At 38.0% G+C, this 25695-nt stretch overlaps 1 protein-coding gene across 1 annotated transcript; it reads right to left on the bottom strand.

Moving 5' to 3' along the window:
• Positions 1-152: 152 nt before the first annotated feature.
• cd2 (CD2 molecule) lies at positions 153-25487 on the bottom strand. Its single transcript, XM_078291198.1, has 9 exons — positions 25426-25487; positions 17142-17235; positions 10174-10464; positions 9669-9742; positions 7780-7957; positions 6427-6498; positions 5998-6075; positions 4734-4954; positions 153-3215 (listed from the first exon to the last, which is right to left on the bottom strand). The coding sequence occupies exons 1-9, from the start codon at positions 25429-25431 to the stop codon at positions 3108-3110; spliced, it is 1122 nt and encodes a 373-aa protein (XP_078147324.1). The 5' UTR covers positions 25432-25487; the 3' UTR covers positions 153-3107.
• Positions 25488-25695: the final 208 nt, after the last annotated feature.

The raw sequence follows: 25695 nt of genomic DNA on the forward strand, positions 1-25695 counted from the left end.
AAAAAAATATGAGCGACAAATCCAGTTTTTACTGGATAAAGATTTATAGGTTTTATGCCAAAATGTTATACTATAGTTTACAATGCCATTGGAGGATAGATGATACACTCAAAACAAGTCCAAACTCAGGTCAAACATCTACTACATACATGTTGCCTGTAATGTCTTTAATATTGTATTCATACATAATACAGTGGTCATCAAATGTTTCAGATTGTAGGACAGGAGAGGATGTAAGAGCAGGACAAAGGAAGAAACAAATAAAAAATCAAACTTTGAGATGTGAATAGAAGCTTTTGCTGTAACAGTTTGCTGGAACAACTAGGATATGGACAATCATATGTTTCTATAACAGTATACGGTTTCCTTTCAAGTTTTCAATGTAAAGAAAATCTAAACTTGCAGTTGTTAGGGTGTAACACTGTTTTCCTCTCACACATGAAGGCTACCCTCACTTATACCTTATACGTTGTCATGCTAAACTCCATTCAAAAATCTGGCAGTTTTGTATCTTGCATGTTGGCAAAGGTATGTACCCGTAAAAATACGACTCAAGACCTTTTCTGAATCTTTAGGAGATGCTCTTCAAATGAGCGTACATAAAGGCTAATCCATATAAACTACATATAAAAACTGAGATTTCATTAAAATAAGAGTTGCTTGGTGGATTGGATTAATGCTGAATTGAAAAGTAGCTCCTAAAGATTCATAACAGGTCTTCAGTCATGTATTACCAGGTATGTTGCCAGATATTGTAAATGGAGTTTTCAAAATGTATTTTCAAGTAAAATAATTGCTAATTTGTGGTGATAGGCATACAACAGTAACAGTCAAAAATGTTAACTGTAACCTCTTATTAATTGGAGTCTGCTATTAGGTTTGAGTTTGAGAACAGACATGGATCATACACACAACCCGTGACAGAAGGCATAAGGGCATAAGGCACTGCCCGCGGGCAAATTGATGTGAAAATAGGCAGTCCCACTACATCTGGTTCCATCATGGACATCCACTGGAAAATTGGCTGTATGCCAATAAAGTCTAAACAGGCTACAGATAGAGAGGTAAAAGTAAAAGTGAATGGTCTGTTAAGGAAGGATTTTTTTTCCAAATTTTTCCGACACTGAGTAGTTTGAGAAGAGTCACAACAATTGTTTGGAGCTTTGTTAGCTAGCTAACTAGCTGGCAGGCTAATTTAGTAAAGCAATTAATGTTATTTTTAACATGCAACTACTGGACACTACTTACGCAAGCTTCTACTAGATATGTTAGCTCGATGTGTTTACAATATAACAGAGTGACAGAGTTGGTTAGCTGACCTGACACTTTAGCTAGCTAACAGTTTAACATTATCTAAGCACAAAATCAAAACTATCAGTGATGAAATCATCAGTTCCCAGTCAAAAACAGTACAGAAATTATTAACCATTTCTATTCAATTCTGTTGAGATGGACAAATTGTACATTTAGAAACACAACCAGCTTTTCTCAAAAGCATTTATGATCATTTTCTTCCTTATAGATAACACAGACTTGTTTGAGCTACATTTTGTTCCATTTGCCAATCTTAGTCAAACCCTAGCAAGATTAGAAACCTCTGTGGTCTCCAAATAAAGAACAAAAGCTATAGCCTATAATTTTGTAGCTAAAGGCAATATTCCCCATGTCTGGATCCAACCTGAGTAACTAATTTCTTTCATTCATCCATTCAGAACACGAACAAATAGAAAAAATGAGCATTTTAGAGGACTGGTACAAGTTTCTACATCCTAAAAAGTTGTCCTTTATATAACTAACATAAAACACTGCTGTGATATAATATATGGCACGTACACTGAAAAACAAGAATATCAAAGAGAACATTCATTTGCAGCCTACAGTATCTCTAAAGGAACTATTGTGCAGACAGTGGCAGCTGGCCAGTGAGCATCAAAAAAGTTTTTTTTGTTTTTTTTGTTGTAATTTTCAAAGTTGATAAAATTAACTAGTAAAATACTTTTAAAAATTCTATTAATTCAATATTATACAGATAGCCAGCGTGAACCACATTATATCCACAATAAATACAGTATGTTGCTACGCTATATGCTATATGCCCACAATTTTTAGAATAGCAGATCATGAACCTAGTTTGATATTTAAAATATTGTGCATTTCCTGCATTTCACATTTAAAATGTTGCTCATTTCATGCATTTTGAGTTTGACTGAACCTTTTTTGCTCCACTCCCAACAATGTTGGGAATGTTTTGAACAGCAATGGTCGAAAATGAAAAGTTGAACTTGAAAGTCCCAGGAGCTTATGTGTGTAACAGGGCACAGATATGCTAAGTCCTAGATAAATAAAAGTAAACAAGTACAGATTCTGTACAATCCTTTGTGACGATAGGGCCTATTTAATGGTTTGTTTATTAATGAATTACATGTTTATTTGTTACCAAGCTGCCTTCATCTCTTCTATGGAGAATACAGTAACGTTAGGCTACTTTGCTTCCTAGCTAACGTTAGCAACTGAACTGTTAGCAAACAATTAAGGATTATTGCACATTGCAATGCCAGGATATGTTTTGTCTTATGAGTATAAAACTAAGAAGATTTAGCTAAATATATATTGCTATATTAGGGTCCATACAAGTAGTACTATCAGTCCATACTAGCTAATAGAAGAAAGATCCCAGAAGTTTCTCCTGACAAGTTCCTGAGAAGTTTCTCGGGTGATGTCATCAAAACTTATTGCATACAATGAGGACTATGAGAGATAAAAATTTTAGCAAACGTACAAATATTCAGTTTAAGTTTTACTTACGTAATATATACTACTCAATGAAGAACAGAGTTGATTAAATGATTTTCACCACATCATGATTAATGAATCGCGATGTTTTGTAGCGCCAAGGTAGAGAGGAGTGAAGTGTCTTGTGGTTTTCCTGGCTAAATGAAAACACTTAATTTTCTTCAGTAGTATAGAAACCTTGATATAGTAGGAGCTATTTGTCGTTAGAGGGGAGTGAAAGGAAATAGGAGAGAATAGAGTAGAGGAGACTAAAGGAGAAGGGAGGACGAGGTGAAACCAGGAAAAGACAGAGGATCCATCTCATTTTTGTAAAATCAAGCGTTGACGTTGTTTCTCGCTCTCGGCGTTTTGGGAGCTTTCTTCCTGGGCTGAGGAAGAGGAGGAGGCTGCTCTTCGCCACCTTCATCACCGGGTCTTGAGCCCTGCAATGAAGCAAAGTGAAAAATGAAGGTGAGCTCAATCAAAAGGCACACTGGCAACCTGCAGCCTGGACAGCAGGTAGATAGGGCTGCAATTGGGCTGCAATTGTCTGTGGTGAAAATTCCTTTTTCCTCACTTGAATAGGAAGAATATTATGGAATATCATGGGATTTTGAGAGGTGTATTCCAGACAGGGAAAGTCAGGGAATACCAGGAAATTTTACAAATTTTTACTTTACAGGAATATACCAAGATGTATTTTCCAACTAAATTTCACCCATTTAGAATAATAACACCAACATAAAAGGGATAACATTTTCAGGTCATGGAAACACTGGCTAAGTTATGGAAAGTCATGGAAAAGTCATAGAATTGTACATCAGGGCTATGGGTGGTCATTTATGTGTTGACTGAGTTTCGTGACCATTGAGCCCTTGAAACCCCTTAAAAACCTATTCCGTATTTTCAAAAATACAAGGGCACCAGTGCAGAGTGTTGCCTCTGAGCTGGCCTATTGTGTTTGGTCTGGTCTCCCACCCAAATTCCTATGCTTTTATTAATAACACCCACATATGACAATTAAAGGAACTTGATCTCACCACATGCACGTACACACACACACACACACACACATACACACGCACTTCCTTTCAGCTGTTATGTATGACATTTTTGTGTGTTTTCAAGAAGCCTGTGTAGAAGACAATGGTTGTACTGGTCAGCAGCCAGGTGCCAGTGTGTGGAAATGCATGACTGTGAGGCAGAAGGTGGGGCTGAACCCTCCTTGGTGAAATTTCACATGATCAGTTTTGTGTTTAGTTAATGTCAGCTTGTTAGCTAGGTAGCCATGGTATCTGGTCAGCTAATTATCACAGTCCTGTTGTTAACAAATCAAATCAGCCTGGTTTTATCAAATGAATGACATCTTTTCAGAATTCTGAGATAATTATCTCAGAATTTTGAGATAATGATCTTGATAAATCCGGGCGGAGATGATGCTACTTACTTGTAGAGGTGCATTTCACGTAAGACACAGCTATTTAATTTAATCCAGTTCTGTTTCCACCTTGGTTTGAGACATTGGGAGATACTAGCGTCTTTGAGTAAAATAGATGGCACTGTCATTAGTTTGTTGACTTTGTGCTAGCACCTTAGGACTTTAGGGTTGCTCAGGTGGAGAAAGTCCACTCTGATCTGCTTGTCATTAGATGCGTTACTCTATTCATAATAGATTATATTCATTATTTATATAATATTAATTATTGATTGTGAATTTTTGGTTGATCACTGTCTAGAATTGGCCACAATGACAATTCATTATCAGACTACTCACTTATCTTACTCATGACATTGCTGAATTGACCTACACCCACAACACAACAAGCTTTTTTTGGTATCTCTGGTTATAGACATAATTTGAGCACAGCCAATTTTCCAGTGGACCTCAATGATGGCACCAGCTGTGGTTGACAGGAAATTTGTGACAATGCAAAGCCTCTATAAAGCATTTAAACTCTTACCTGTCCAGGGGTTCTGGGGCTGGGCCGGGGGTGGCGGGGATGGGTGCCAGTGGTGTCTGAGCCCTTGGGATGCTCCGGGTTGCGGGCCAGTTTGGCCCGGTGCTGGCGAGGACCAGTGTGGCCGGCTGGCTGCTGCTGATGGTGATGATGATGATGATGACGATGATGTTGTTGCTGTTGTTGTTGTTCATGGGAAAAGTTCAAACGAAGCTCCTCCTCATCTGTTGGGTAAGAATGGATGGATGGATGGATAGGACCTACTGCATTGCCTTTTTGTTCGTTCCTTTGGCCAAAATGTGTAATAAAACTGCCTTGTCGTTCAAAAAGTCAGTCTTTCAGATGAAGAACCATTTAAATCTGTAATATAATATTCATACTGTAGAACTACAAATACCATAGCAGTTTAAAATATCTCAGAACACGTCTATGTAGCTCTTTGAAGGTTTGGGTTGCCTCGGCCACCATAAGAAGCCTGTGCTGCTTTGTGATCAAACTAGATTGCAGCTTATGGGTGATGTTGTGGTCATACTGCAGCTCTTATAGGTTATGTTTGACTGCTGTTCTTAACTAGAGGTTTGAAGCCTTCAAAGTCTCAGAGCACTGCTGCTTTCAGACCTCAGATCCTCTAGACTGACAGTGATTCAACACTGCAAATCTGCGCATCAACCCAGTTGTATTTTGCACATCTGTCACTTAGTTGTCCTAGGTCACTACCCCATTAATACTGTTACCAACTATAGTGCATTGGAGTACTGCACTACCAGACAACACTGTTACCAACTATGGTCACTAGACTATTGCAGTGCTAGACACTCACTACTGTTACCAACTATGGTACACTGGACTGCTACAGTACCAGATACTACTGTCATACGGTATATAGTGTGTTAATGTTTCGTCTACTGTTATACAGTATGTCTTGTCTTGTCTTGTAGGGTGTTGATGTTTAGTTTACTGTCACAGCACATCTTGTTTGCATTATATTTCCTTTTACATTTTGTCATGCATCTAGTGCGTTTTCATGTTGCTGTCCTGTAATTTCTAAGCACCAATTAACCAGGTTGAATTCCTTGTGCACCTGTTGGACAAGGTTTATTAAAGTGATTCCAATTCTGATCCACACAGATTCTGAGTACAATAGTAGCAGAAGTAGTTCTAGTATTCATAGTAGCAGAAGTAGGAGGAGTACTGCAGTGGTAGAAGTGGTAGTATTAGTAAAAGTCTAACTTTACCAGTGGGTGTCAAGTTCGTCTGTGTTTATTACCCTTCAGTTGTTTATGTCTCTTGCGTCTGGCCCGATTGCAGCAGATGATAGATATGACAATCAGCAGTAGAATAAGACCTGATGAGGGCAGACACACATCAATAATAACATTTAAAAATGTCTCAAAGCTTAACAACATGTTTGAAATACTTTTACACTGTAATCACTGTATATTTCAACATGAACTGAGTGGAATTGTTTTTAAGATTCATTTCATGGCATTTCAGCTTTACCACATATGCTGTGAAGAGAGACATGTGATATACAGTATTTTGTGGATGGTTTAAGCTGAAAAGGCTTACAGTAAATGAGTATTTGCTGTACATCTGCAGCATGGATGGTCCGAGTGGAAACACAACCCCTAACCCTGGCTGTGTTAGTGACTTGCTTTACAAAGGGCAGCAATAGAGATCTGATAAACAAACATACCTCCTCCGCCGGCTAAGATGCCCACCATGGTCCAGAAGTCAAAGCCAAATAACTTCTCAGGGATCTTGGAGTCTTGAGTTGAGAGAAGGAGATTTAATTATTTTCACTGTTATTTTGATAATAGGCTTTGACAGATATGGGTTTTTCAGGGTCTGAAACTGATATTTTTGTACTGAAACTGCAGATAGCTGATAGATATTTTGTGCTTCTATTATATCTTCTAATATCTTTCACCATTTCACCAATTTCACCATTTACATGCCAAAAATTCTGAAAAGTATTATTTTTTATTTTATTTTATTTTTTTAATTTGAATTTTATTTAATAGGGACGATGCAATTTAACATAGTTCCATTACAGAGCATGAAACTGATGTGCTGCACAGAGAGTTTATAGCTATTGCTAATTTTCAACTCTTGTCCCTAGTTGGGCTTTTACATGTACAGTGCAATTAAAATATACAGCTTTCAGTATCATAAAACCACAATACACTACATATATGGAAATACAATAAAATACACATACCACAATACACATACCACAATACACCAATACACATACACCATACACCAATAGTAATTTAGAGTACAATTAGCTAAAAATGAGTACAGCTCTGGTTTGCTTTTAGCCAGCACTTAACCTTTGTTGTAAAAGATTTTATATCTGGAATTAATTTGATTTCAGTTGGTAATGTGTTCCAGAGTTGACAGCCCTTTATGGAGAAAGCTGATTGTCCAAATTTAGATCCAAGATGTGGTATTTTACAGTTGCCATTCACCATGCTCCTAGTTACTCTGTTACTGTCTTGTCTTTGGATATATCTGGAAAGAGGCTCTGGGGCTCGACTGTTGATACATTTGAAAACTAATTTGAGAAAACAAAAATGAGTAAAGCTCTCAAGGCTAAGTAGATTGTATCTTTTTAGTATGTGACAGTGATGCCACCGGACAGGCTTTTTGTCCATTATTTTCACGGGTATTCAGTGTTTCCCCCAACAATTGTATTCTTTTCAGGGTGGAAAAGCCTCTGAAACAGCATTTTAGACCATCATGGGACACTAAAACTCTCCATTGACACCCAGGATAATATAATAACTTATTTATGCATACTTTTGTGGAATCTGATCATGTCTCATTATGTCTCAATGTCTCATTAGAATCAATTCAGGGTAAACGCTTCCCATAGACAACCAGAGTAGTATTGATCAATTCTGATACTGAATGTAATCAGTCAAACTGTATCATATCCATCAGATCAGATGTGGGCCACACTGACTGGACCAGATCCCATTTTTAATAAAAGTCCAATCTTGACACCATATATGCACAAACTTAACCCTAGTATAATACTTACTGGACTGACTAACGCAGGTTGATTTAACAGGCTCGCTGAGCTCATGGCTGACAGGGTTGGAAACGTTGCAGTTGAAGCTGCTTTCTGTTGTCAGTTGTTTCAGAGGCCGACTCAGAGTCGGCTTGGTCTCCTCCACCGCCTTCCCATTCTGAATCCACTTAAAGGTGACATCCTGGGCCTGCCGGGTACAAACATCATGGATGGATGCATTAGATAGATAGATTAGATTGGTGCACTAGACAACAAGGCGGACAGGACTACACCGGCTTTTTGGGGGTTTGGCTCACTGGTAACCTTACCCAATATGAGAGGAGGATTGGCACCTAAATCATCTCTGTGTCTCCAGTAGATACAGTAACCCTGTCCAGTGATCATGCTAACGCTTTAGCATACAGTATGTGAAGTAATTGTTGGCTACTAGCATTATCCTAAAAGTGAGAAAATGAGCACTTGTAGCAGCTCTAAGGCTGGATGATTAATTAATTTTAATGATGTGTCTAAACCTGCCAGGCTTATTTGGGTGATTGGTTAAATAGACATAAAATTCAACTAAAAGAATACACTTTCAATGGCAGAAGATCTTTCTTCCAGTGACACTTCGAAGTTAGCCAGACGGTTAACATTTTTGTGCTGTTGATTCAATGGACTTCACTAATGATGAATATGAGATATTTTTTTCAGATATTATGAACCAGCTTTGGATTGCTTAAAGGTTTATCGTCATTCTTTGGATAATGCTAATCTGTATGCTAAACATCCTGTATGCTAAAGTGTTAGCATGTGCACCAGACAGAACTATCTGCCGATACTGGGTCAGATACTGGGTAAGGACACCAACGGGCAAACTGATTTTTTACAATGTGTAGCATCTGTCATGAAGGATACTCTGTGACAGTGTTGGTCATAAGGAATTATATATCCATATATATTCACAGTAGGAATATCCAGTACTGTGCAAAAGTCTTAAGCACCCTAGATTTTTTATATAAATTTTGTCTTAGATGTTTATTTATTTGTTTTATGCATTAGTGTGTCAGTAGACTGCTCTTTAGTGTACATTTTTTGATATTTAGAAACTTAATTTCATTATTTTTGAAAGCGTCTTCGCTTTATGGATTTCTTTTTACATATGCCTAAGACTTTTGCATAGTACTGTATATCAGAAAATATATCATATCATATCATGAATATGGTATGGCACAGTTGTGAGGCTGGTGAGGTTTTATATTTATCAATTGACTACATATTTGTTTGGTCATAAGGTATTGCAAGCCATCATAAGCACATGATAATCATAATCTCACTAGAAACAAATTAATTATCATTTTAATTATTAATTTCGTGAATCAAAGTCATCAAGGTGCTTGCTGCAGAAATTAATTTTGGCTGCTTAATACAGACAAAAGGATATGTTTGTGGAGAAAACAAAGCTCCACAATGGCTTCAGACTCTGCAGTGTGAACAGGCTTGCTGGCCAAACTAATCTTTCTCTTAATTTTCATGTCCCCACTGGTGTGGAGTGTAAATAAATGAACAATACAAAACGCAGTAAAAATACACAAATGTGTTTGACTGTGTTTCTACTTTCTGTTTACTTGTAAGGTATTATAGCACATAACACATTTGATGTGTCATGACTCATGATCAGGTAAATATATAGCTTTTAACAACCTCATAACACTGTCATATCGGATTCACAATGCTTTATGATACATTAGGAAATTTTCTCAAGGGATTATTATGACCATGCAATGAACCTCATTTAACGTAAAGAGTCAATCTTACATATTTGCAGTCAATACTGCAAGTCTAGTTTTAGAGAAGGAAAACTGAAACAGCTGAAGCATGATGGATTAATATGTTTCAGTAAATTTCTCATATGTTCTCACCTGAGCAACCTTGCAGCTGAAGGTGACAGTGGATTTGACACAGGTGAACGTCACTTCAGGCTTTGAGACTTTGCCTGATTAGATTAGATTAGATTAGATTAGATTAGAGTGGTTTTTATAAGGAATTATAAACACACAGTAATAATTCTTATAATAATATCATGACATAGAAAACACAATGTGGAAAAGCTGTAGTGGATTGAATACTTTATGGGGCAACCGTATAATTAATGACATGATTATGGATTGAATTAATTCATTTTCTAACGTTTGTTTATTGATCAAATTAATCTACTCTAACCAGTATCAGCATTGTGATACAACAATGCAAAGTGATACTGATTAGAGTAGATTAATTTGATCAATTAAATGACATTACATCATTACGTGACATCACATTACATTACAATACATTAGAGAAACCCTAATTTTTTTTTTAGGCAGACATAAACCTGGATAGATAAAAGTAAAAAAAAAAAAGTACCCACAATCCCTGGTTACTTACCCAACACACATAAAGTGACGCTGTCTCTGTGGATTTGCATCCCATCTCTGTAAACCTCTGAGGTATATGTTTCTCTGCTGCCTTTCTTCAGGCTCGTCAGTTTCAGGGATCCATCCTGATCGATGTCCCCTTCACTCCCTATGGCAAACGTCCCTTGTCTCAGATAGACGATGGGTGAACCGTTGTGTTGCCATTTCAGGCTATGTGATGCACTCTTGTAGTCTTTGTATTTCAGAGGCAAACTGAAGGCCTGGCCTGCTGGAACATAGCTGTCACAACCATCCTGAGAAACTGAGGAGGAGAAAGAAAGGCGAGTAAAGAGAAAGGAAATGGAGTCAATTTGAACATGCATCAAATTTATTTTAGGGTGTAATGGCTTCTAGTGAGGATTGTCCTGAATAATCACATGCAAATATGCTGAATTGAATTCAAATACATTACAAAATACTGTGATGTTTTCAAAAGAACCACTAAAACGGTAGAAACAGTCAAAAAAAGATTGTGAAAGGTAGGGTAAGACTGATATTTGGAGCCAATATTGGCCTTTTGTTAAAAATCTGATCTGGTCCAGTCAGTGTGGTCCACGTCTGATATGAAGGATATCATGCAGTTTGACTGATTACATATTTAGTGTCAGTTTCAGTGGAGAGTTTAATGCCATGTTCAGACAGACAGATCAAATACAACTTTTTTGCATTTCCGATACAAGACGGATATGTTTTTCTTTTCAAACCACATTCTTGGGTGGTTTGAAATGTCTGAAGTCTCCGGAAATCTCTCTGATTCTCTGAAAATGTCTCTGAATCTCTGAAAATGTCTCTGAAGCCTCTGAAAATACAACTCAGTTTGACCACTCAGATCAGATTTCAAGTGTTTTTTGTTGTTTTTTTCTTCACTCCCCCCCACGCAACACATATTTGACATCGCAGGTTGTGACAAGAGCAGAGAACAAACATGGAGGAGAGCCAGCAAGAGAATAGCAGCGCTTGGACAGATGAAGAGGTTTCCTGTCTCCTCAGCAACACGGCAGATACCGGCCTCCTCCACTGTTGATGTCTCGTCATCAGAAAATGCATCATAAAAAGTCAGAATAAGCAATGTCCGAACTTCCATGTTACTAGCTTGTTGCACCCAGAGTTGTTTAACCGAAAAGACAGAAAGCATCTGTCTGTGTGCGCACACCTGCACCATTACTATGACAACCAATGTCACGACGACAGCAAATGACTATACAGTACTGTCTAAACACACAGATTTGATCTGGTCACTTGTAAATGACAATGTGGGCAGTCAGCCTTAAAGATCAGATTTGAAAATCAAATTGGATTTGCCTGCTGAACACATCTTAAATGCTATTTCAGGAATTTTCCACCCTAAATAACCCACACTAAATAATTGTTATTTTTTCAAATTGAAATATACCTTCAAAAACCCATATTGGTCAAACCCTAGTGAAAGGACTCTATTCAACAATCTGGCTAAATTAAGAGACTGTCCTTCCACCAGATGACCTGGGCTCAAACCTCCACCCTGCTGAAGTGTCATTGAGCAAGACACTGAATCACTACCAGCTCAGTTGTGTTTACTATATCATACTCTGATTATAATAGTTATCATAAGTAATAATTAAGGGACTAGACCAACAAGGAAGTCTCTTGTCTACTCTCTCTTTGGGGTGATGCCACAGTGCAGACAAAGCTGGAAGGCATGTAAAGAAGGCGGCATTAAAACACCTCACTATTGCGTCACATGCGTCATTCCTGACAACTGATGTAGACATGGCAGAAATTGAAAATTGGGCCAACATGTGGAGAGATAAACTTAACCCGTCGAAAACCTAGTGCGTGATTTTTTACAGACACCCACGAAAAGAAAAACAAGCAACGGCGAAATGATATGGGCAGATTCTACAAACAACCCCCACAGCAAAATTCCTAGGAGTGACCTTTCATGGAAATATGCAGCGGAGCACTCATGTAGCAAGCATCGAAAAAGAAGCAAGAGGAAGAGTAAACCATCTTAAAGCAACTGGGGAAACACTGGGGAAAAAGTATCTGACCAGGGCCAAGCCAAACCCTCTACAACCCACTACAGCAGAAGAAAGAATTCTAGAATTCTTCCTCTCATGGCCTTTTGTCCCAATGTATTGACTTACTTATCTTAATCTATTTATTGTTATTTATATATCTAAATCTATTATTTATCTATCCTATAAAGTTGACTTTAAACTCAGTTGATGACAACCCAGGGTGATTGAGAGTGATGGGGCGAAGAACGCCGGTCCCTTTTACTGGCCGGGTGTGGCTACACGTTTTGACAAATAAAGGCCGGTCTCAATCAGAAGCTGGTTGCCAGTTTATTTTTTTTTACTTGCATTCAAACGTCAGTCACATTTGCTGATCGCCATGGCAGCACAGAGAAAAAAGTATGACCTGAAATTCAAGCTGTCAGTTGTCAAATTTGCTGAACAAAACTCAGGAGATGCAGCAGCAAGACATTTCTCCGTTGATCCCAAGAGAGTGAGAGAATGGCGAATAAATAAAGTTGAACTTCAACGTCTGTCCGAGGAAGACGGTAAAAGGGCTTTCTAAGGTAGGCTACCGGTATTTTGATACGTCTCTCTCTCTCTCTCTCTCTCTCTCAGTGCATGAGGTTGGCCTAGATGCGCTGTCTCTCGGAGCGAGATCAAATTAATGATTTGTAATTGATATGTTATTCGATAGCCTAATTTTTATACAAGTAATATTCATACTGGTTTACCAGTAAATAAACAATTTGATAGTATTTCCCATCTTTGCTGAGCAAGAGTTTTAGGAATTAAAGGCCTGTCCCATATAGACGCCTGTCCCAAATATAGGCCGGTTGAGTTCAGTGTTTGAAGCAAATAAAAGCCCGGGCTATTAATTGAAGTTTTACGGTAACAACAAAGTTCTTAACTCAAGATTAGCCAGGGGGGAAGGCGGCTAACTTTCCTACCTCAAAATAAGTCAGTTGTAATATTTAAGTAACAGACAGTCAGTTAAACTAAAGTTAAACTAGCTTTATGCAACTGGCCCCAGGTTAGCTGTGCAGCATAGTGATATGTGATGGTGATATACCCCATTAAAAGTGAGATACCTTTGTGAGACTGAAAAGCCAGGGTTAAGCCCAAAGTTAGCTTGCTAACCCACTGAACTTGCCTCGTAGAAACCCTGCTGGCCAAATTGCTATGAATAGCCTGTTGGTCGGCTGTCAACAACATTGGTTAAGGTTATGGTTAAGTTTAGGCACAATAATAAATGGGCTAGGATTAAAGCAATATTCCACGTAGTTTTAACATGGTCAACATATTTGGCAGTTGACCGCCATGAAAACCAGAATATAAACTACTCGCCAAGATCAGATGCAGCTGAACGAGTTTGTAGCATTCAAGTCTTTACTTCCCATTCATTTGAATGAGGCCACGAAAATAGCCTGAAAACTGACATTTAACACGTTGGTGAACATATTTAACAACAGACCCCACTACTGTGATTTTCAATTGACTTTTGGTCAAATATTTTAGAACATCATTTATTGATAGAAGAGAACATAGCGGAGGGATACCATTCAGGAGAGATAATTCCTGTATGCGAGACCGATTATAAGGTTATTGGATGGTAAGGCAATTAATTCATGAAGCAATTCGACATGTACGAATGTGTTTCTTCCTTGCTGATACTCTAGTCTGTTGATTAGCACTTGAGATGCCCCTTATAGTCTACTAGACGTTGGTTGAATACATATTACTTGTCTGATGAGACAAATCTTGTTAGTCAACAGTCACTGAAAGTGTCAAAAGTGGACTAACAAGTTTGATTGGTTTATTTTTATTTTCACAGAAGGTATTAAACTGTTTGGGCAAATCTATTTTTGTAATTTCTTCACATTTTGTGTGGTGTATTCACACAAAAACACTGCTGACTTTGTTTAAGGTCAAAACTTTAAGACAAAGATTAGATTTCTTTTGTTTGTCACTGATTTACTGTTTACAACTCAAAAAAGGAATATATTTAAGTGTAAACATAAAAATCAAGTGAAACAAAGGAAAGTCAATTTTATGTATCTGTATTCATGGGGTGTAGGAAAGTTATATTTCCCAGTACATACCTAATACAAAATTTCTAATCAGAGAATGTAACACTGACTGAGTTTCATTATTGGTGAAACTAACTGCAGGAAATGGTAATGGTGAAATCCTTCATCACAGTGGAAAAACAGAGTTTGTCTATTGACTGTCAAGTAGCTTATGGTGTTAGGTCCTTTTTCAGAACACATGAACAAACTATCTATCTAGAAAGTGTGCCATGCCATCAGTTCCCAATGTTTCCCAATAGAATATAGCAATAATACCTGAGAGGTGGTTATTTCCTGCAATTGTGTTTTTTCAAACTGTGAATATCATATTTTAGAATTAAACTCTTTTAAATACATTTTACTTTTTACAACAATTTAGTTCCAGGAAGTAAAAGAAGAATCTCTGGAGGCTTAAAATAGTTACAACACGCCTTCATGTCACCATTTTTTTTATAGATGAAAGACTTTGCTTCACCTTGTACAGGAAATCGACCGGAAAACAACTCTGACATTTAAGTCATTGGCAGTAAAAAGTCCTTTAACTGTTTATCTGCGACACTTAAAAACAGCTTTTGTTTGATGTTTGCTCATTTTATTTAGTTAGGTATATCTATGCTTTTTTATAAATATGTAACAGTAATAGTAATAGGTAATAATAAACGATGCTTTGAGTTTTTGTCATTATAATATTGGTGATTGCATAGATAAAAAAAATTATTACAATTTCATTATTTTGTAATTTGTCCAGGTTATCCAGAAAAATATGATGATTCATATGATACCTCATATCATTTTTATGTTACACATCATTAAAAACATTGCTGCAATTTTTACACTTGGTAGGACAGACTGAGAGGAAAAACAATCTATACGCAGCAAAGCAGGAAAAAATACTCTACTACTCTAATATTTGCACTTTGTCAGAATTCAGTCTATATTGAAACGATTATCTACATGTTTTGTATTGTGCATATCGTCTAAAAGCTGTTGTCTCTTACTGTGTACATGATATCTGTTTCAATTAGGTATTTTTAAAATTTTTATTTTATATAGTTTATTTTTGCAGTATTTGTTATGTATTTTTTTGGGTTCATTCTATTAATTTTGTATTCATGTATTCATTCTTCCCTATTATTCATTTTGTCATTACAACTTTTGTTACTAATTATATTGTTATTACTTTTTATATTTTTGTGGGTGGGTCAACCGCTTTTGGTTTTGGTTTGCCACCTAATAGCACTTTGTGACCTTGTTTTGAAAAAGTGCTTCATAAAGACACATTATTACTGTAATGTAAACCAACTCAATAGAGCAAATTTCGGCTGCATAAAAAGTTACTTAGCCATTTCTTCTTCCGATTTGCTGTATTTTTGTTAAAAAAAACAAAAACAAAAAAAACAAAAAACAAAACATGATTTTGTTCCAATTTACTCAAAATACCCTAAAAATAGAGACATATCGGAAAGGACGAACATTTCTACCAACAATTACTATCAACTTCACCTGGCAATGCTCTAAGGCCTGTTCTCTCTCTCTTTCTGTCTTTCTGTCTCTCTCTCACACACACATACACACACACACCAATCTTTGCATATCATAGACACCATTTGGTAGCTTTACAGCTAACCCATCAGCACATTCATTTTTGGCATCTGTGGCCCCAGTGGGAAATTAACCCCCAACTGGTCCACTGGTTGATGTACAACTGGTAACTTCAACCCAAAGGTTTTGCCTGGATGGATTGAGCAATATGTCAGTTTGCCAATATACAGAGCAGAGAATGTTCTTTTATTAAAGACAGGATCTGGTCCAGTCAGTGTGGTCCAGTTCTAATATGATGGATATGATGCAGTTTGATTGATTACATATTTATTGTAGAATTAATCAATACTACACTGGTTGTCTGTGGGAAGACCTTAACCTGATTGATTCGAATAAGACATTTTGATCAGATTTCACACACGTATGCATGAATAGGTTATTATTTTTATTACTATCAGAATTTTTGTGTGCTAGGGTATAAATACTGTTTCAGAGGCTTTTCCACCCTGACAAGAATACAATTCTGAAAGAAACTGAATATTCAGGTTTTTTTTTTTTTGAGTTTTTTGGCATGAAAATTGTCAAATTTAAAGATGTTGAATATCAGCGCAAAATGTTGGCTATCAGCAGCTACAGTTCAGAACTCATAGTCGTCGAACCCTACAGTCCCCTCATCAAAGGTTTGATTCTCTGCCTGAGCCCGAGGCCACAGCCAATGGGACAGCCAATGGGACGGGCCCGTGCCGGGCTCAGACAGAATGTGCACGGGCTCGGGTAGGGTCGGGTTATAGTGCGTAAATCTCTTGGTTCACAGGACAACAGACAAAATATCTGGGGTAAAAAAAAAACATTGTATTAAGATGAGTCAGTTCAGCTGAAAGAACGACTCTCCAATCAGCTGACAATCAAGGGGGAAAAGAGTGCCAAAGAAGCCATTTTAAAACATACTTAGAGTAAAAGTTACTGAGTTACTTTGAAAAACAGACGTTGCTACACATGATCCTTCCCATGAAATACAAAACGAGGACAAGCGGACAGAGAGTCCAAACTCGATTCTTTAAATGTATTGTAAATTGTACTAAAATAAAGTGTGTAAACAAAGTAAAGCATGAATCAAGTCATTAAAAGTGGCCAGTTTGTGAGGTGATGCTTATGAAGAACCTACAAAATTTAAACTCTGCAATGGTTGGAAATGTGGTGAAGTAGGCCTACAATACTTCAGTCAAAACACACTTTTACTGGCCCAAGTAAAATTAAAAAAAATACGTAATTGCAATTCGGAGAACTGTAATTCCCTATTTCCACCCTTAATAACAAATGGCTGGTTGTACCTGTGGAGGTGACGAAGCAGCAGCAGAGCAGAAGGAGTGTGTTGGTAGAGACAGCAGCCATCTTCCTCATCATCACCGTCGACTTCATCTTCAACTGAGAACAACAGGCACTTTCCATAATCAGGGTTATTTCCTGTATGAATGCACTTAGTTGTTTTCCTGGGTGTGCATGTGTGTCACTTTGCGCCTATGTGTGTGTGTGTGTGTGTGTCTGTGGTTTTAAAAGGAAGTGATCCAACTAAGAGGCCCCCTATCTATCTTCATTGCGAAAGAGCAAACCGAGGAGAGCAATTGTCATACTTACAACGAGAAATGAGTGTGCGTGTGTATGTGTCTATCAGCATATAAAACAGCCTACTTACACAGGCTGAACGTCTTTCACTGTAAAGGCAGGAGAAAGAATAATTTTGCCATTAGTGTAACCAGACGTTTTTTGTTTCAGTTCAAACATTTCCAGTTAATATCATCACGTTTTAAACTGGTTTCAAACTAAACAAAGATTAAATAGTTCATATTACTTAACATTAGTAGTAGTAAATATAAAGGAGTGTAAACTATCACGAAGCAGACAACCACTAATATGAACACAAAGCAATTATATTTTCATTAATGCATTAATTTATGCTTCCCCCTTATAAGAGGGTTATCCTAATATAGCTGACATTAGTTTGTTGTTAGTTACTGTGATGTACACTATTAATTAGGGGTTCAAGCCCGTAGGGCTGAAACCCTATTGTTTTTGTGCTGGTTTGTTATTAGGGGTTCAAGCCCCGAAGGGGCTGAAACCCTATTGTTTTTGTGTTGGTTCATTAGGGGTTCAAGCCCGTAGGGCTGAAACCCTATTGTTTTTGTGCCGGTTTATTATTATTATTGTTCATCCACGTTGGCGCAAATTCCCATGAGTTGGTACATCGTAGAGACATGAAATTTGGCCCAATGACAGATATTGGTAACCATTACTAGGTCAAGAAATATTTACCCAATCGGCCTGAAGGGGGCACTATAATTAAAGGTTTTACTTTAAAGGCCATAACTCCTACACCGTTTGTCCGATTTTGACGAAACTTGGTACACATATGCAGGTGTCCTAACTCTACAATTTAGCAATTTGGACCATCAAGGTCCGCCTGGAAAGTTTTTGAGATATTTTGAAAGTTTTGAAAAACACATTTTTAACATCTCCTCCTACACCGTTTGACCGATCACCACCAAAATCAGTCAGTAGCATCTATGGACCAAGCTCTATAAACTGTCTGTTTGGATTTTTGATATCTACTTTAGTTTTGAAAATATTAATTTTTAAAGTTGTGAGAGGGCGTGGCCTGTCAGCTAAATTGTTATAACTTCATGATCGATTGTCCAATCATCATGAAACTTGGTAAACATGTTTAGATATCATCAATGACCATGTGTACAAAGCTGTTTTAACATTGAACAGTAGGGGACGCTACAAATGCAAAAAAACTGTATCTCCTAATCCAGTACCGTTCAGAAAAGGCTTGAACCCCTTTCATGGCCGCTTGCAGCTATATTTTATCTTATATTTAGGCTTATGTCAGTCTAAAAAGTGATTGACTCTATTCTGCAAATAAAATGCTGGATAAACTGACTTTATGCCAACACTTCCCTTGTCCTGTGGGTGTTGATTTGCCACTGCACAAAGAAATGATGGTGGGGAAATATGCTTAATAAATGACAAGTAGACTAATTGAGAAGCTGACCAATATAACAGCTCAGTATCAAACCCAAGTATATCAACTGTATATTTACAATTTTCAATAATTCCAAGCATCTAGCCAAAAATGACCCAAACGACCCAAGGCAACCTGCTTATAGACCTATAAATGATTTTAGTCTCAGAGGGGGTGAATCTTGAAGTGTATCCACATGGGTGTGTGTGTGTGTGTGTGTGTGTGTGTGTGTATGTGTGTGTGTGTGTGTGTGTGTGTGGAGGAGAGGTGTCTTGTAACTGTACTCATGTTAACTGTTTTGGGTAGTTACGCATCTCCGATTAAAAACGAAAGTGTTGGGCCAGGCCATGTGGTTAAACAAAGGAAAGGCCTACTTGTAGAATTAAAAACCTAAATCTGCAGCCTAGCAAGGGAATCAGAAGCCTGAACTCTAGCCCACCTGCTGGGCTGGGACCTTAAACAAAGGAAAACAGCGCCAAAATTCCAACAGGCCCTGCAAGTTCACACCTAGGTGCGAACTGGCTGAAACCCAACCTCCGGTCTACCTTCCTGCAGCGCCCCTTCCTTGCGACTTCGTTTGCTAACAAGGTGGTACCTAAAACGTTCGAACTGTTCTTTTGTTTAGCCGAGGCGCAGTCTTCAACTCACTGGAGGAGGCCAGACTGTTTAGTGTTAGCTGTAACACTGTTGGATCCAGAAGGATTAGATTAGTTGTTTGTGTATCCGACATTCTAATTCCTTACACGCATTGCCGTGTGTAGCAGACCTGCAGAAGTGGACTGGAAGAGAATACAGCTAAGGACACTCCTTCCCTCCAAGAAGACAACATAAGGATACGTTTCTTCAATCAAGTCGACTCCTGGCTGACATCTTTCGCTGCCTACGAGGAAAGCCAGCTGGCCATTGTTCCGTGCACAGAGAGATAACGGTTCCGCTGACCCACCTGGGAGAGCCCCACCGGATCGATAAGACGGACTGAAACACACATCAATCACTCGAGAGTGATTCCCAAGTAAGAGGCTTTGGTTCTGGGCAGAGACTAGAATAGGTGTGTTAAATAAGCTTGACTGATCAGAAGCTATAATTGTGCTTATTGGGAAGCGCATCGGACCGCCGCGTCCATATTATGCTGTATGACGATACCTCAATCATTATGCTTGCTGCTTGATTTGATTGTGTTAATGTAAAGCTGATTGTGTTCAATTGCATGCCGTTGAGCTTGCATCTGTGTTAATAGCCACCGTATAGAGCCAATATACTGCATCTTACCAGTTCAAAGACCAGTAACCCGGCGTACTATTTCCAAGTCGTACCCCGAGTTTCTGTGTGGTAAAAGGCTATTGTTGTGTCTCTAGACGGCGAGTAGAATCTCTAGGTTTACCCTGAGTGCTTCCCCCCTATTCTCCCTCTCTCTCTCTCTTACTAACCCACACATACACACACCCACAGCTCATTACATATTCATTGCTACCTAAGAATTAGATGGTGTTGGTTTAACTGCCTAACTCCAACTCCATCTTCGTTCCAAAGCCCCCTTTGTTCAAACTGCACGGTCACAGCCGCCATTTTGAACTCTCGCGAGACGTCCTGCTCACGTGGTCACGTCCGCCATCTTGCCTTCTCTCTCTCCCTCTCTCTCTCTCTCTCTCTCTCTCTCTCTCTCATCTCTCTCTCTCACACACACACACAACCCCACACACACACACACACATCCACACACATCCATACGTGCCATATGCTGTTTGTGCCTTTAGGCTTGCTAGTTTAGACCTATAGTTATAGTTGTGTAATAGTTGTTGATTAACTGAAGTGTTATTGATTATTGATTGAAATTGCTAAAGTTAAATAAACTATGTTATACTTTTAAAGAGAATTTGTCTGTGATTTCTTGTGCATATGTGTTGTAATAACGGCTGGTTGAGAGGGCCTGTGTACGAATTCACCCTTCACTGTTGCATAACTTCAGACAAATTAGAAATTCTCACCATATGTCCTGTGACAGTACGAGTGCCCTAACTACCAATCAGCTTGGTTCATTGTCCCACAATGTCAATTTAATTATTGTGATTTTCTGAAGTTGAAAGAAGCATGACTGCACAACTGTGTGAACATGCTTATCCAAGACGAGATTGCTGTCAAAGACAACACCAAGATTTCTACAATGAGATGTGTACGGTGGCCCTGAGGGTCAAAACACAACAACATTTCACAAAACACAACGACATTTAACAAAACACAACAACATTTCACAAAACACAACGACATTTAACAAAACACAACAACATTTCACAAAACACGACATTTCACAAAACACAACAACATTTCACAAAACACAACATTTCACAAAACAAATTAACATTTCACAAAACACATTTCACAAAACAAATTAACATTTCACAAAACAAATTAAAATTTCACAAAACACAACATTTCAAAAAACAAATTAACATTTCACAAAACAAATTAACATTTCACAACACACAACAACATTTCACAAAACACAACATTTCACAAAACAAATTAACATTTCACAAAACAAATTAACATTTCACAAAACAAATTAACATTTCACAAAACACAACAACATTTCACAAAACACAACAACATTTCACAAAACAAATTAACATTTCACAAAACACAACAACATTTCACAAAACACAACGTCAAAAGAGAAAACAATTCAACATTTCACAGAAAACAGAAAAGGTAGGTCCTTTCTTTGTTGTTACTGATTGGATGTATTCGTTGTCACTCAAGGTAACAGGAAGTGGGACCAAAGCAATGGCTCTGAGAGATGCGTTCCACTGGTTCAAATTACTGTAATTGGGTTCAAGCTGTGATGACTTGAGTTAATGATATTGAATGCCAGTGCTTTTTAAATGAGCACATGGTGCCGCCAGTGATATATGAAGGGATTTGTGTGTAGAGTTTTTCACAAAAAGTTCAACAAATCTGAATCATGTGCGGAAACAGGGGAATAGTGATTATAGTTTTGGGAAATGGGTCTGTCTTTTGGTAGATGGTGTCATGGTTTGGGATGTTTAGTTAATAGGCCCAGTTATAGTGTGTAAGTGATTGAGAAAAACTGTAACAGAAAATAACGCTTCCGGCGTTTAGCCTTCAAAATAAAAGCACAATATTTTAAACATGTATAAATACTGTTTTAAACCAATTACTTTGTATTTAATCGTCAAATTCAATAAGTGAACACCCATATTAATGTTTGATGTCTAAATAATAATGAAAAATGCCATATTATGTGCCATTGTTAACTATAAATGCTGCATGTATTACACTTTTTGATATTTCTGACTGGACACTGTACAGTTTAGAGTAACTGCACAAGTTCTATGTCAAAACACTCCTGCAGATGTGTACTTTCACTACACACCAACATTTAGGCCCAAGCTGTTAAAGAAAAGTCATGACAGGCCCTCAAAGTCAGCCATAATGTAATAATGTGACATTTGTAGAATACAGTGGACACTGTACAGCAGGGTTCCCCAATTAGTTTCCCCAAGGGCCAAATTATGTCAAGCATGCCAAGCCAAGGGCCAAAACGTCCGGGGTTTTTTTTCCATTGCGCCAATAAAAGTTGTTTTATGTGCAGATGTTGTTGTTGCTGCTAATACCATTATTATTATTATTATTATTATTATTAGTAGTAGTAGTAGTAGTAGTAGTTGTAGTAGTAGTAGTAGTGGTGGTGGCGGTCGTGGTAGTAGTAATAATTTAGGCCTGGGATTCTCAAAGCCTGTGTTGAGGGTCACACAAGAAAATGAAGACTTGTGTTTTGAATTACGATGTTTTAGGATTGAGTTATGACATGGGATTAGTTTGGTAAAATGCCATCTAATCAAACCATCAAACATGGGTCTGAAAGTATGAATCATGACCTGAAATGACTCTTATCTTTAAATCTGGCAAAAACATATGAAGCTAAATAAATGTTATGATGACAATTGACCATACGCGGCGCTGTGGGTGGGCCTAGCCACCCAATCACGAGACTTAACACACGTAAAATTTCGTCATGTAAACACTCATTCCGATCACTTTCTTTGGTTGGACTATCTCGCCTCTTTCTGCACATGCTCGTGCATTTGACGTAAGTAACGTCAATTACGTTCTCTATTTTTCCGGGAGAATTTGAATGGATGTGCTTGTTATTACTGTAACCTTGGGGTGCTCAGGCTTGATGTAGGCGGCGCAGCCCGTTTTTATATCAAGTCCTGACTCCGCCTCTCCGGGCCAGTTTTGGTGTACGGCGGTGAAAATTACAAATGGACCCAGTCAGTGCGGGGACAAAACAAAACATCTTTTTCTGACACTAATGGAGTCGTATGTTGTGATAAAACTGTTGCTTCATCAGAAAGAACAGCAGTAAATCAACATGTTATGACAGGTGCGTTCACATAAGTGCCAATGGGTCGGCGCGGGCCAGACATTTGGCTCTCGCAGGCCGGACCTGGCCCACGGGCCGCCTATTGGGGATCACTGCTGTACAGTTTACCTTACATTGTAACTGCACAAGTTCTATGTCAAAACACTCTAACAGACCTGTACTTTCTCTACACACTATCATTTAGGTCCAAGCTGTTTTAGAAAAGTCATGACAGGCCCTCAAAGTCAGCCATACTGTAAAACTGTGACATTTTCTGACTAAGTTGGACACACAGTTTATCTTTCATTGTAACTGCACAAGTTCTATGTCAAAACACTCCTGTAGACCCATACTTTCTCTTCTACTTTTTCTTTCTACACACTATCATTTAGGTCCAAGCTGTGTATTTATTATTTATGTATTTATATCTAATTTGTCTCATTTCTTTTTTTCAGTCACACCTGCCATTGAAACCAGTAAAATTGAAAACTGTAAAAAAAAGATTTTACATACAAAGTAATTGGTTTAAAACAGTATTTATACATGTTTAAAATATTGCGCTTTTATTTTGAAGGCTAAACGCCGGAAGCGTTATTTTCTGTTACGTAATTTGAACCAGCGGAACGCATCTCTCAGAGCCATTGCTTTGGTCCCACTTCCTGTTACCTTGAGTGACAACGAACACATCCAATCAGTAACAACAAAGAAAGGACCTACCTTTTCCGTTTTCTGTGAAATGTTGAATTGTTTTCTCTTTTGCTGTTGTGTTTTGTGAAATGTTAATTTGTTTTGTGAAATGTTGTTGTGTTTTGTGAAATGTTGTTGTGTTTTGTGAAATGTTAATTTGTTTTGTGAAATGTTGTGTTTTGTGAAATGTTGTTTTGTGAAATGTTAATTTGTTTTGTGAAATGTTGTGTTTTGTGAAATGTTAATTTGTTTTGTGAAATGTGAAATGTCATTGTGTTTTCTGAAAATTGTTGTGTTTTGTGAAATGTCGTTGTGTTTTGTGAAATGTTGTTGTGTTTTGACCCTCAGGGCCACCGTACACATCTCATTGTAGAAATCTTGGTGTTGTCTTTGACAACAATCTCGTCTTGGATAAGCATGTTCACACAGTTGTGCAGTCATGCTTCTTTCAACTTCAGAAAATCACAAAAATTAAAGCATTTTTATCTGCTAAAAACTCGGAAACTGTTATTCATGCCTTTATCATATCTCACAATATTTTTGGTCTACCTGGTTAAAGGTATTATTATTTGGATTGGCTGGAACATACAGCGAAATCTCGCAAATGTTGAACAGATTTAAAGGAATAGTTCACCCAAAAATGAAAATTCTGTCATCATCTACTCACCCTCATGCCAAGTGAAACACAGGTGAAATTTGTTAGTCCATATAACACACAGGGAGGTTGCCAGCACAACTTCGTAGCAGCTTTCTCCAAAAACAACTAAGTCAATGGGGACCTGTTCTTTAGAGTTCCAAAACAAAAACAGCCAAACAATCACACTGTGAATAGAAAGACCTATACACCATTATTTGTTGCAAATCAATCAGCTGTAGTTAAGATTTGCACTAAATTATGGTGTAAATATAGATCTTTTTGGAACTCTGAAGAACTGGTCCCCACTGACTTCAGTTGTTTTGGAGAAGGCTGCTATGGAGTTGTGCTGGCAACCTCCCTGTGTGTTATATGGACAAACTTCACCTGTGTTTCAACTGGCATGAGGGTGAGTAGATGATGACAGAATTTTCATTTTTGGGTGAACTATTCCTTTAAGCTCTGGCGAATCGCACCGCCAGCCTGCGTGCGCACACTAGTTCGTTGATTTCACGGGAATTAACTTTGCTTGCCAGTAAAAATCCACTCACCGCCATCCTCTCATAGAAAATGAATGTCACACTTGCGATGTCTCGTACCGTCTGTTCGGCCCCTAACTCACTATCAGATTCAATGAGGTCTAGCTGCAAACAGAAACATGTGTCACCACAAAAGACGACTTCACTGTTCTGATCAACAGAGGCATGTTAGAGACTTTCTTTCATGAGCCCAAAATAAATTGTAGAAGATGACAAAGACCTGCTGGACCAAATGGGCAGCTATATATAGAGCAGTTATGAACCATGTGCCATGGAGAGCCAAGGATCTGCAGGTTTTCATTCCAACCACACGAGCAACTCATTCTGATTGTGTGTAAAGAAAACATACCAGCATGTTTGAAGTGTGCCATCTGCTTCAAGTCTCGAAGGAGATTCTTGACTAACACCAATGATGAGAGAGCTCGGAACGCAGGTGTGTCAGCTTGAAGCCACTTCTTTCTTCTCTGCTGATCCTCAGTCAGGAGTTGTCGGTGACAAGTGTAGTCAACTCCATTTCTGTTTCAATTTGTTCCACAGATGTGGTGCAGATGTGATGTCCCCTGACACACACACATTCCTGAACACGACCATACAACTAAATCAAGGCTAGACAGGAAGA

Source organism: Centroberyx gerrardi, chromosome 21, assembly GCF_048128805.1.
Source record: "Centroberyx gerrardi isolate f3 chromosome 21, fCenGer3.hap1.cur.20231027, whole genome shotgun sequence".
In the NCBI taxonomy this organism is placed as follows: domain Eukaryota; kingdom Metazoa; phylum Chordata; class Actinopteri; order Beryciformes; family Berycidae; genus Centroberyx; species Centroberyx gerrardi.

Bases quoted from the DNA above. Each gene is read 5' to 3' on its own strand.
- cd2 (XM_078291198.1), bottom strand. The intron at 7,958-9,668 runs GTGAGAACATAT...TGTACCCGGCAG, and splicing joins TCAGCTGCAAGGTTGCTCAG to GCCCAGGATGTCACCTTTAA. The intron at 6,076-6,426 runs GTATGTTTGTTT...TGCCCTCATCAG, and splicing joins CATCTTAGCCGGCGGAGGAG to GTCTTATTCTACTGCTGATT.